The following is a 13,440-nucleotide window of genomic DNA, read 5'->3' on the forward strand; positions in this document are numbered from 1 at the left end:
TAATCTGTACCCTTAGACCACAATGAGTCATAAAGTTAGATCCCCTTGTTGTCATGTCCCAAAGCCACGTGGAGGGTTTTTCCCCCACTTTTTATTTAAAAGACTCCATTAGATACACTATCAATTCTAGGAAATAATGTGTCCGAGGTACTTCTTTGAATTTTGAACAGGAAAGTGGGAAGTGATTGTTTCAATTTCCCCTGTGCCTTATATAGACCTGTCTTTTTTTTTTTTTTTAAGCTATCGGTTGTGATCACTAGGTCTTTATGTGAAAGCTGGATCTTATCAACTCCATGAATCATTTGGATGCTTAGATGGTGTTTTGGAATAAGATCTGTGTCTTAGTGCCTCATATACTTAGTGCCTCATATACAGATCATCTCAACTGCCATTCAAAAACCAAAATGAAGTATAGCATGGCCATCTTCCCATGTAGACTAAATTTTCTATTTTGTCTGTTTTGCATCACATGGGTTCAGTTGTTGCCTCTGTTGCATACATGCCATATATGTGATAGACAAGTCACTTAACCCCTTCAGTGCTCCAGGAAATTATCTAAGACTAAGTTACAGAGGGAATTTCTGTAACAAGAATTCCTTGCACGAATGAAATCTCAGGTCCAGACCAAATTCACACATATACTATACTTTGTGAGGTACCAACCAGAGGGAAACAGATCATCTCAACTGCCATTCAAAAACCAAAATGAAGTATAGCATAGCCATCTTCCCATGTAGACTAAATCTATCATCCCTCAAGATGCCAGTTTGCTCCTGAAGGCAGAAGTCCCTGAGAAGTAAGTGTGGTCTTTTTACATCATCATAGCTAAATGTATACATAACTCCCACTAGCTATAACAAATTATTTTTATTTCTAATACCATTTAGATGGATAGAAAAACCACATACCTGTATCTGTATAGTAACATTCATGAGATCAGGAACTCTTAAAATAAGTAAATGAGTAATTCTTTACACAGTATTTTGCTTCTTTGTTTTGTGATGTACAGACAATTTCTCATTTTGTCTGTTTTCTATCACTTCTGCTTTTTTCTGCCAAATCCACATTTCACAGAACTTCTAGACATCATTGATTCTTTATGTTTTAAAAATTTGCCCCATGTTTCTCTAAGAATGTAATTTAAAATACTTGGCCTCTGGGTATAGCTGAAAAAACATACAGATGTCAGTGTTTTTTTTTTTCCCCAAAGACTTTCTTCAATGAAAATTCATTATCAAGAAGACAACAAGCATTTATTAAGCACTTACTACGTGCCAGAAACCATGCAAAGCATTGGGAATGCAATTAAAACCAAAAAGAAAGAAGTCCCTTTCCTCAAAGAGCTTAAAGGGAAGGTGGGGTTGCGGTTCCCATTCAGGGGAATGGTGGTAAAGTCAGAAGTACAGCTGGGAGGGGAGTGTTACATGTCTGGCCTGGGCCTGCCTTCCAAATAGGGGCATTTTTTGAAAACCTCACCCATGGGAAAAGGGGTCCAGCATGACAGAAGGAAGTTCCAAGATGAAAGGGCAGTTTAGTCCAGGTGGTCAAGTGCAGATTCCAGTTATCATTGACCTTTATAGTAATTGTGTAATTTTATAAGGATAACTGTCCATAACCAGCATTTACATGACACTTTAAGATTTACAAAGTTCTTTACATATATTATCTCATTTGATAAAATATAAAAATGGAGGCTCTTTTTAGGTTGAAATAATCAGATATTTAAAATAATTTGTACTGAAACAGTGGACCCCTGAAATATCTTTGAATTCTAGCCTACTAAGATTTCATATAGAAAAATACAGTATGGAAAAATCAACAGAAGGTGGCCTTAGAGTCAAGAAAGTTTTCTATTTTGTCTATTTTGCATCACATGGGTTCAGTTATTGCCTCTGATGCATACATGCCATATGTGTGATAGACTAGTCATTTAACCCCTTCAGTGCTCCAGGAAATTATCTAAGACTAAGTTACAGAGGGAATTTCTGTAACAAGAATTCCTTGCACGAATGAAATCTCAGGTCCAGACCAAATTCACACGTTTGGATATATGTGTATGTATATGTATATGTATATGTATATGTATATATATGTGTAAATAACAATAATAGCAGCTAACATTTATATAGTGCCTATGATTTGCCAGGCACTGTATGCTAAGCTCTTTACAATTATTGATCTTATTTGGTCCTCACAACAACCCATTGAGGTAGGAGCCATTAATATGTGTTACACATAGATGTTTTAGTGTCTTATAATGGTCCTCTTGCCCAGTTCTAATTTTGTTTTATTCCCTGAATTGAAAATAAAATATATTTTTGAAAAATAACACATAGATGTTTTGATGCACTTACGTTTTTGTTTTATTATATGACTTTTATCTGGTTTGATTCTCGTAAGCCACTGAAGTATTAATTTCTTTGTCTTATATTTACAAGGTTTTAATATTAGAACCAACAAAAATCTATCAGCCTTCCTATTTGTCTATCAACAATGAAGCTGATGAAAAGACGATATCTATCTGGCATGTGCTTCCTGATGACAAGGTAAATTATTCCATTTACTAGAACCGGACTGTTAGTTGAAAAAATTGCTTCACAGAACAATTAGGCCCCTACAACATTTAAGTACAATGAGAAAAAACCCTGTTCATAGCTGATAAAAATGTGCTTGAGCCTCTGTTTCTTTTGGCACAATCAACTATGGTACAACCAACATTCAGTATTTTGGGATTTTGAGTTATATGCATTTGCCAAATTATGGACAAGATGTATTTGTTTTATTTTTTAAGTGGAGTTGTACAAAATGATCTCATAATTGTAACATTTTCTTTTGCTTCTTCTTTGATGCTATGTGAACTCATCTCCTAGATTTGAAATGTGTCCAAAGAGGCCTTTTCTAAAGTACTTTTGTCTCATCTTCAGGAAGATTATGCTGCATAAAGCCAACTTAGCCCATGCTTTGGGTTCTTTCAGCCCTTTTTCTTATCCCCAGTAGAGCAGAGACCTCAGAACATTGTAGAAATAGTAAATACCATTAAACTGTGACCATCGGCCCATAGAAGTACTAAAAAAAAAAAAAAAACCCAATGTATTACGTCTTCCTGTTTAGTGGGTGGAGGGTTCTAAATTCATAGATCTAGGGCCATCCTCTGAGGCCATCTCATCCAATATCCTTGTTTTATATTAGATAAGGAGACTGAGACCCAGAGACATTTACCCAATGTGACCCAGATAGTAAGTGTCAGACAGCTAGAGTTTCTAGTCTAATTTCTTCGTTTCACAGATGAGAACATTCAACCCCAGGGGAGTGAAACATGACTTGGCCAAGTCATTGTTGTTGTTGTTCTTGTTCAGTCATTTCAGTTGAGTCCAACTCTTCATGACTCCATTTGGGGTTTTCTTGACAAAGATACCAGAGTGGTTTGCCATTTCCTTCTCCAGCTCATTTAACAGATGAGGAAACTGAGGCAAACAGAGTTAAGTGACTTGCCCAGGGTCACACAGCAATTAAGTGTCTGAGTCTAGATTTGAACTCAGGAAGATGCATCTTCCTGACTCCAGGCCCTGTACTCTGTCCACTGTGCCATCCAGCTGCCAGAGCTAGAACCAGCATCTAAGTGTTCTGGTTCATGGTCCAGAGTTCTTTTCACTTTTCTGAGCTGCCTACCTTTACTGAATGAGTACTTTCTATGCATAAGGCACTGTGGTAGGTCTTTCAGAACTATGAAGATGATTAAAACTTTCTGACCTCAGAGAGTTTTAACTGCTTATCCTAAAGACAATATCAAAGATGAGATAGGAGACCATCCTGTTTTATTTTTAGTAGGGTTTTGAAAACACTGCATTTTTTTCTTATCACATTAATCACTGGTGTGTCATCCCTCTTCATTATTATTAGTTGTTTTTTTTTGGTTGAAATCATGGGATGCCATCTTGGGGAAAAGAAATCCAACACCACACAAAATTACCCACTACCAACCAAAGACTCTAGGTAACAAGATAAACACTGCCGACAATTCTTCCTATTGCCACAAATCCATTCTCGGTCCCCCATTGCAACAGAAGTTGTCTCAGTCTTGCTGAAGCTGGGGAAAGAATCTTAATCCAGATAGATCCTTAGGAGATCTCCTAAATGTGCTTCCATGAGTGATGTTGGTGACAGCAAAGCAGTTTCATTCAGGCCATGTAATAGTGGCAGTCACCCAAGACTCAAGGAGGTGTCCATTACATTTTCATCATGAGTGACTGATACATGGATAAAGACTGGGGGAAAATATTCCTTGTACTAAATTATTCAGAATAGATCTTTGCGGTCTACAAAGCATGATTACCAGGGGCTTTCAAAGGATGCAAAGGGTAGGCTAGGTGGTATAGATGTGTATGTTTGTATACATATCTGTTTCTGGGTTTTTGTAAGCCTCTTCCTTTAGCTGAGATATCTTCCCTTCTCCCTTTTACCTAGTCAAATATTTCTCATAAATTAAAAAGTTTCAATCAAGATCCACCTTTTCCCTGGCTAATGCAATTCTTACTGATTTCTCTTTTTTCAGACCTCCAAGAGCACTTAGAATCTCTGCCCCACAATTTAACATTAAATAATATCCTGGATGTGTGGTTTGCTGTCATTCTGTTGTGGTTGTGTTTTATGTGACTTGGTAATAAGTTCTTTGAAAAGAGAAGCCGTGTCTGCTCCTTCCTCTAAATCTGAATAATGACTAAGGTCACTTTCAGCTCTAAGTCTATGCTTCTAGGAGCCTGCAGGTATTTTGTGCATAGAAATGTGCTAGACTCAGTATAAGGACTACAGAGGAAATAGAAGACATACCTCCTGCTTTCACAAAATTTGTTCTCTAGGTGTAGAGAAAAGGTGTAACACATATCAAATCACTATCAGCAGTAGAATGCAGTGTATGATTAAGTTCTAAATTGTGTGGTTGAGATCCCAAGTGTTCAAGCATGTTTGAAAAAAGGAAAAATCTAAGGATTGAATAAGGAAGCCATCTAGAGCTGGTGGCACTTGTGCTGAGCCTTGACTGATAGGAAATATTTAATTAGGCTGTCAGGAGAAGGGAGCTCAGAGGACTCAGCTAAAGGGAGAGGCATAGAACTAGCAAAGGCACAGAAACATGAATGAAGAAGTTCATGCTATAAAGGGGACTTAGCCTCACAGGAGAGGAGGGAATACATTTGGGGAATAGATTAGACCTAGATTGGATAGGTACAGAGAGGCCAGATTGTGTTGGGACTTGCAAGTCCGGTCAAGTAGTTTAGACTTGATGGGGTCAGATATTGGCAATCACTGATGTGTTTGAATAGGGAAGTGGATTGATGAAAGTAGTATTTAAGGAAGATTAGTCTGGCAGACTTGGGACAGCTGGGTGGCGCAATGGATACAGCTCAAAAATCGAAGTCAGGAAGACCTGAGTTCAAATGTGATACTAGACACTTACTAGCTGTGTGACCCTGGGTCAGTCACTTAAACCTGTTTGCCTCATCTGTAAAAATGAACTGGAGAAAGAAATGGCAAACCACTCTGGTATTTTTGCCAAAAAAAAACCCCAAATGGGGTCAATGAAGAGTCGGACACGATTGTAAAAAACTTAACAACAAAAATCTGGCAGAAACTTATGTAATGAACTAGGCCAGAATCTGGAGTCGAGAAGGCTAGCCAGAAGCCTCTTCTAGTAATTCCTCCTTGAGGGATTTAAAAACCTGGACTAGGAATAGGGAAGGAACAGATGCATGGGACATTTTGAAGAAAAATTGAGTAGTCCTTAGAGAATAACTGGATATGTGTCATGGACAGGGTTGTCAAAGATTTGATCCAAAATTCTGAATATGAGTGATTGAGAAAATCATGGAACTGTGACAAAATTCAGGAACTTTGGAGATCATTTGGAGAAAAGATGAATTTGGTTTGTTACACATTAATTTTGAATTGAGTACAGGACATACACGTGGAAGCTGGAAAAAATGCCATCATTAAGCAGGTGACAAAAGTAAATTTATATATGTATATGAATGAGATAGTCATAATTTTATTTGTAAAATGTTACATATGTATGTGTGAGGATAGGGTGTGGTATGCTGTTTGTATACACATAAAATTTTTTATGACTTAAAAGACAAAGTCTATCCAAGCTATAAACAGAAAAACAGAGAGAAATGATAGAGACAGAAAATTGTAAGTTAAGGAGAAGAGATTTTGGGAAGCCTGCATGGAAAGAGAAAAGTTATCCAAGGACACTTGGAAGCAGAAGATGGGGTGAGAGAATTTGGAGATGAAGCAAAGCCAGGAGAATGAGAGAGAGTATCCAGGGGTAATTGGAAGGAAGAAAAGGAAAAGAAAGTAAGCCAGAGTTATTTGGAAAACGAGTATCATTTCCAGCTACTTGTGAGCATTTTTTTTTCATCTCTCCTGCTTGTAGATTCTTTGGATTAGAATTGCAACATTTTAAATTTGTTTGTCTTTTATAACTAATGAGTGTTTTATGTATATGATAATGTATGTATTATTATATTGTTGTATTGTTAGATTTCAGAGGCATAGATAGATCTAATCTTTCAATCATGGATAGAAAGCTGACCTTGGGGCTAGGAAGGCCTGGGCCCCAGTCCTGACTCTTAAAAATACTGGCTATGTGACCATAAGTCATTTAACCTCTCATTGTTCTGGGTAATTTTGTAAGATTCTGAGTTACAGAAAAACTGCTCACCTGCGTTAGTAGAGGAAATATCCTTGTTTCAGAGTTTGCAAAATTAAGGAACTCACAACTCCAGCCTCAGTCAGGCTTAGAAATTTAGTCTGGCTCTTACATGTCCACCATTCCACACACTCTCTTAAGAGAACTTCAGGTTCAGGGCTACTTTTCTGTATGCTGACCACTCTAAGTGCTTGTTTGAAATGTTAAAACTTTTAATGAAAATTTCCACTTTAGTTATGTCCAGTTCTTATAGTGTAAAGGAAAGAGGCCCGAACTGGCAGTAAGAAGACCTGAAACCAAATCCTGACTGTGACATTGACTTTGCTATGTGGCTTTGGGCAACTTGTCTCTACCTCTCAAACCTCAGTTTCCTCATTTGTAAACTACCAAAATAATATTTGTGCTACTGACCTCACTAGGATGATGTGTAGAAACAGTCCTTTGTGGAAGAGTGGAAAGAGCCTTGAATTTAGAGTCAGAATATGGGTTCGAATTTCGGCTTTGCTACCTACTACCTTTGTGTTTGGGAGCAAATCATTTAATTTCTCTGGGCTTGTATCCTAATTTACAAAAGGATGGGACTGGACCAGTTGGACTTCAGTTGCAAAGGTCCCCTCTAGTTCTAAATCCTATGGGCTTGTGAAAAGTATGTTGTAGGGGCTGCAAGGTGGTACAGTGGATAGAGCACTGGCCCTGGCCTGAGGAGGATCTGATTTCAAATTGAGCCCCAGATACTTACTAGCTGTGTGACCCTGGGCAAATCACTTAACCCCAATTAACTCTCTCCAAAATAACTATACTGTAAGCATAGAACACTATATAAATATGAGTTATTATTATTTCTGCATTTGTGAAGTCTGTCACTTTTTTTAGTTTTAAAGAAGTTACATGGGTTGGGTAACTAGGTGGCACAATAGATAGAACACTGGGCTTGGAATCAGGAAGACTCATCTTCATGAGTTCAGATCTGTCCTCAGATACTTACAAGCTGTTGTGACCCTGGGCAGGCCCTTTCACCTTGTTTGCCTCAATTCTTTATCTGTTAAATGAGCTGGAGAAGTGTATGGCAAATCACTCCAGTATCTTTGCCAAGCAAACCCTAAATGGGGTCACAAAGAGTTAGACAAGACTGAAAAATGACTGAAAGCTGAAAAAATAGTTCTCAGGCTGTAAGATCTGGCTATAAATTATGGAGATCAAGCTATAAACAAATCCAGACTATGTCATTACTATTCTAGCTGCTCTCTGGGTCACGTAAATAAATCACGTATATTGAACAATCCCTTCATTGGGTTTTATTTATCTTAAGGCATTATTTTCTAAATCAAGGTAGAACATTCCTTTTTGCAATTTATCTGAAAATTAACTAAACCCTGAAGAAATACACCTTTGAAACATCATATTTATTCACACATTTAAATAATTTCTCACTTTTTTAAACAAAATATTAAAAATTTTCTGAGCACTTGGGTCTTTCCACACTACTTTTTTTTAGAATTTTCAATCTTTGAGATTCTCATCTGTATTTACAAAATGATTGACTCATCCATCCAGAGTTACACATACAGTGGTCAGTGGCAAAGTTAATGGAAACCCAGATCTCCAAACATTTCTTCCTTCAGTATTCCCTTGCTGCTTAAAATGAATAACTGCTTTAAGTGAAGTTGTATGTCTGTCTGCGAACAAAAAAACAGCTTATATTTGCAACTCTTCGTCCTTTCAAATTTAAGTTTGGAATTTAAATACTGTTGGTCCACAAATTCTTCTCGCAATTGCTGTGACTCAGTTCACCATATATATCCCAAGAGAATAGATATATGTGGGAGCTCCAGGGGCCTCATGTCCCCAGACTAGTTGAGTAGGCAGGGCCCAGAGACAACAAAGAAGTATCCTAAGAAGTACTTGTGCCATGGTGGAAAGGTGAGTACCGGCTAGCTTTCTCTAAGTCCCACTCTAGCCAGGGACAAGCTGTTAGCTAGTCCTGCTTCACTGGAGAAGGAGAGAAAAGGGGTATTTCAAAATAAGGGGGAAAAAAACAACTATAAAGAGAATTATGGAAAGAAATTTTTAAAATGTGTTTTCCCCTCAAATTAGGAGGAAGAGGAAGAAAAAAGATAAATATGGCAGATCAATTTGAATTAAACTGAGAAAGAAGGGGCGTTCTGAAATGATTTATTTTTTAATTTTTAAATTATGTGTTATTAATATCTTTTATCTCTATATCACAATTATTTCTTTTTTATTTTCTTTTTTTACTTAATAGTATTTTATTTTTTCCAATTACACATAAGGGCAATTTTCAACATTCATTTTTTGAAAGATTTTAAGTCCCAAATTTTTCTCCTTGCCATCTCCTCTCACCAAGACACAAGGTATAGGTTATACATGCCTCACAATCTTTTCAAATCCTACCACCCCCCCCAACTGAATCCTTTCTTTCTGCAAATAAAAATAATTAAACAAAAACATCTACTACAATGACTGTACCTGACCATGTATAAAATATCCTCTCCTGGTCATCCTCCTTTTTCTTGTGAGGGGACATTATGTTGTATCATCTGTTCTCAGGTATTTAGCTAGTTTTTCTTTCACTTGGACATCTACTTCTCTACAATGATCTTTATGTTGTTGTCACTGTGTATGTTGTTTTCTTGGTTCTGCTTATTTCGCTTTACGTTAGCTTATAAAACATATTTCCATGTTTCTCAGAATTCCTCATATTATAATTTCTTACTGCACAGTAAGATTTCATTTCATACACATCATTGTTTGTTTGTTTGTTTGTTTTTTCCAGCCATTCCCCTAACTTACGGGTACCTACTTAATTTATTTGCTAAGACAAAGAGTGCTGCTATGAATGCTTTAGTATATGTTGGACCTTTCTTCTGTCTGACGTGCTTGGAGATATATGACCGATAGTGGGTTCAGTGAATCAAAGGGGAAGCTTCTTAAGAGCTCTCCTTGAAGGGCTTTTGGGGGGGTCTTTTACTTTGGTTCCTCAAAAAAAACTAAGTATTGTTGATGGTCAAGAAAAGTCTCCTCATGGGGCTTCTAGGTGGCGCAGTGGATAGAGCACCAGCCCTGAAGTCAGGAGGACCTGAGTTCAAATTTGGCCTCAGACCAAACACTTGACACTTACTAGCTGTGTGAACCTGGGCAAGTCACTTAACCCCAACTGCCTAAAAAAAGGAAAAAAAAAAAAGAAAAGTCTCCTCACTACATGCTCATTCATACATACTCAATTCTTTTTTCATGGTTCCCTGAAGAAGCAGGGTGAGGTGTGGGGTAGTACACAGAGCCCTGAACTAAGAATCCAGGACACCCAGGTGTCCTTTCTCAGATTTGCAACTTAGTGATCGTGGACAAAATCTAACCACCCTTCATTTTCAGTTTCCCCAATTGAAATTGTGCTCAATCCTTTTGAAAGGGAAGCTACAAACTTTCTCAAAAATGATTGCTTGACTCTTTTGAGCACACATTTCTTTTGATTTTGTAAGGAGATACATACATACATACATACATACATACACACATATGCACATGTTGTGCGTGTGCACACTATTAATGGTCTATGAATTATATTAAAATCATATATCACAAGTTGAGAGGCAGTTTGTGTGATGAATAGGGAGTTGGCCCCTGAGCCTGAAAAACCTGGGTTCAAGTCTCATTTCTGACACATACACTCCTTGTGACCTTGGAAAAATCACTTAATGCCTCAGTGCCCTAGGCAGCTCTCCAAGACTATAAATTGCAGAAGATGTACCAATTTGCATTGGTAGAGGGGGCTGTTCTCAAGCACTAATTCCCTCTAGCAGTGAAATTGCAGGAGCAACTCCCGTCTTTATTGCAGGTTGCTATTAATGATACGATGTTGTATGGCCAAGATTCTAATCAAATTTATCAGTTTATGCCTAATGGTTGAAGAAGAGTGAAAAAATGCCTTAATTCAATTACATAGACATTTATTATTGAATTCCTACTATGTGCTCTGCACCGCACTGCTGCTGGGTGTAAGGACAAACCTGGAGGGAAGATTCATAAACCTAGGAATCAGAGAAAATTATTCAGGCATTCCTTTTAGAAAGTCCAATATATGTGGTGTTGCTATGGAGTCATTGTAAAACTAAATTTTGCTTTGCTTCTCCCTGAAATCCTGTGGTCAGAGATTGCAAGAAAATACTTCTATTTTCAACAGTATGACAAAGTGAAAGAAAAAACAAAATAATTTTAATTATATAAAACCAAAGAAATAGCAAAATTCACTGGAAAAAAACACTCACTGAACTTTAAAATTCACAAACTGCATTGAGAAATGGAAAGAGTATTGACTTGGGTCTGGAATCTTGTCCTAATATTATTTACTGACCTTGTGACCCCTTAACCCCTCTCTGCATCAGTTTTCTCATTAGAAAAATTAGGGGGTTGAACCAGCTGATTACATATAGTCCCTATATGTCTATGATTTTATGATTCTGTGGATTCAAAGATCATGGCCTATCCATCTTGGGAATTTCCCATTCTCTTTTTCATTCAGTCATCTGTGTACATGGCTTTTCTCCCTTATAGGATTTTAAGGACAAAACATTAAAGAAAAAGGTTGTTTCTTATTCGTTTTTAGGTTCCCCAACATTTAACACGGTACCCTGTACATTCTGGGGGCTCAGTAAATAACTATAAAATTGAACTGAATAGAATGAAGTAGAGAAACCTCAGAAATTTGACTGTTTGATAGCTGAGGTGAAAAAAAATAGTCCTGAACCAATCTAGGCCCCAGGCCTCCCTACCTACTTCTTGGCCAGAAAAGCAGTCACCCGCCTGACAACAGAGCTTTGTTGTCTAGGATGAGCTGAAGCTTATCTCCCTGTTTATTTCAAAGTTCCGGAGCCAGGGTTATAGTAGCATTGAATTTGCAGTTGTATTGTCCTCGCTACCCATGGCGTAAGCGCCGGTCTGTTCGTGTATGTGAGAATATATTAAAAATAGCAATTTACACACTTTAAACTCTGTAAATTGCCTTCCTGTTGACAACCTTGTATCATGGACAGGGCAAGTATTTCTAAACCCATTTTACAGATCATGGGCAGTGTGAATATTACAGATAATAATAATTTACAGGTGAGGTAACTGAGGCTCAGGAAAGTTAGACGACTTACCTTTATGGTCACCCAGCTAGAGCCAAGCTTAGAAGGCTGATTTCTTGGATTCAAATTGAACCCTCTTTCTTCAGCGCTCCTATTTTCAATGCTGTTGTCACTGTGGCTATATTTTCTTGTAGCATATGTGAACAGTCTTGTAAATTTCACCAAGGCATGTGTGGATTTTGTATCTCTCAAAAAAAAATACTGTAAAGACTATATATAACAAAAGCGAACAGTCTTATAAATTTCACTGAGGCATGTATGGATTTTGTATCTCTTAAAAAGAAATAATGTAAAGGCTATCTATTATAATAAATGTAAGCAAGTCTAGTAAATTTCATTGAGGCATGAATGGATTTTGTATCCTTGTGTGTGTGTGTGTGTGTGTATAAAAGGGTTAATCCACAAATTCATTTTGTTTGCCTTTATAGCAACAAGTGCACTCATTGATTACATTATATTTGTTTCCTAAGTTTTAAAATTATGTTAGAAAATTTAATTTTATATCCTTTTAATCTTTTGATGTTGGTTTAATTAGAGCAGTGGTCGGACCCTTCTGGTTTTTGCTTTGCTGTTTTGTTTTTATTTTTAGGGGATTTTATTTTAAAGGATTACAAATATCATTTTTTGTGGACTCTGAGAAAGTACATCCTCAAAGGGTGATGACTCAGTACTTTAAAAATCATTAAAGACCACATTTAAATGAGAACTTTGCTTCTCAGAAGGAAAATTGTCCATGCATTTAATATTTGAGTTCCTTTTAATTTTTCAGAGCAGTAGATTTTTTTCCTTCAAAATTTTGTCAAAAATTTTTTACGTTAAATTTTTGAAAATTGAGAGTTAGAATTTCATAAAACTGATTATCCTGACTTCTGAAAACTGCTGTACCTCTCAGGCCACCAGGTAATTGTTTAGCAAAACAACTATAACTCCAGTGACCTGAGAGAATCCATTTAGAGTTCATCTAGAGGCACTAAATTTATTCCTGGAGAATTATTTATGCACACGAGAACCCTGAATAGTACTGGCAGCAGCAGCGTGGATGGCATTATCTAGCATTTGGTGGAAACAGGACATGGGCCCACTCAGCTCTGTCATCACTTCTCTTCCACTTTGTCCCAGTCTTAAAAGATTTCACCTTTATATTTTTCACAGCTGTATACATCCTACAAAAGACAACAGGCATGTTTTATTTCATATTTCCTTTGTGTTTTAGATTTGTTATTTTCTTTTTTTAACTTTTTTCTTTTTGTATTTATTTTTATCCTGTGCATTTTAGAAAGGTATTCACGAGTGGAATTTTAGTGCTTCTTCCATCAGGGGAGTGAGGTAAGTTTTATTTGATATGTTTTGCTAAACTTAATTAGAGATGTGTTTCTGGAGCGTCTTGTTGGGGGCCAATCATGACAATGAATGCAAAGAACCTCATTCAGTTTTCTGGTGATGGAAGCTGACCAGCCCTGTTCAGTCTTATTATCTTAATTTTGAAGATAACTGAGACAGCTGATGAACAAAGTAGATAAGAGTGTTGGGTCTAGAGTCAGGAAGACCTGAGTTCAAAGACATTTTCTAGCTGTGTGACCCTGGGCAAGT

At 37.1% G+C, this 13,440-nt stretch overlaps 1 protein-coding gene across 1 annotated transcript in view; it reads left to right on the forward strand.

Annotated features, from left to right (window-relative positions):
• Positions 1–13,440, forward strand: part of MAP3K5 (mitogen-activated protein kinase kinase kinase 5) — a 270,359-nt gene that overhangs the window by 165,525 nt on the left and 91,394 nt on the right. Inside the window, exons 11-12 of the mRNA XM_027850741.1 lie at positions 2,439–2,546; positions 13,127–13,176. Coding sequence (XP_027706542.1) covers positions 2,439–2,546; positions 13,127–13,176 — 158 coding nt within the window. The remainder of the gene's footprint in view (positions 1–2,438; positions 2,547–13,126; positions 13,177–13,440) is intronic.

Source organism: Vombatus ursinus, unplaced genomic scaffold (genome assembly GCF_900497805.2).
Source record: "Vombatus ursinus unplaced genomic scaffold, bare-nosed wombat genome assembly UNPS02009132.1, whole genome shotgun sequence".
NCBI classification, from domain to species: domain Eukaryota; kingdom Metazoa; phylum Chordata; class Mammalia; order Diprotodontia; family Vombatidae; genus Vombatus; species Vombatus ursinus.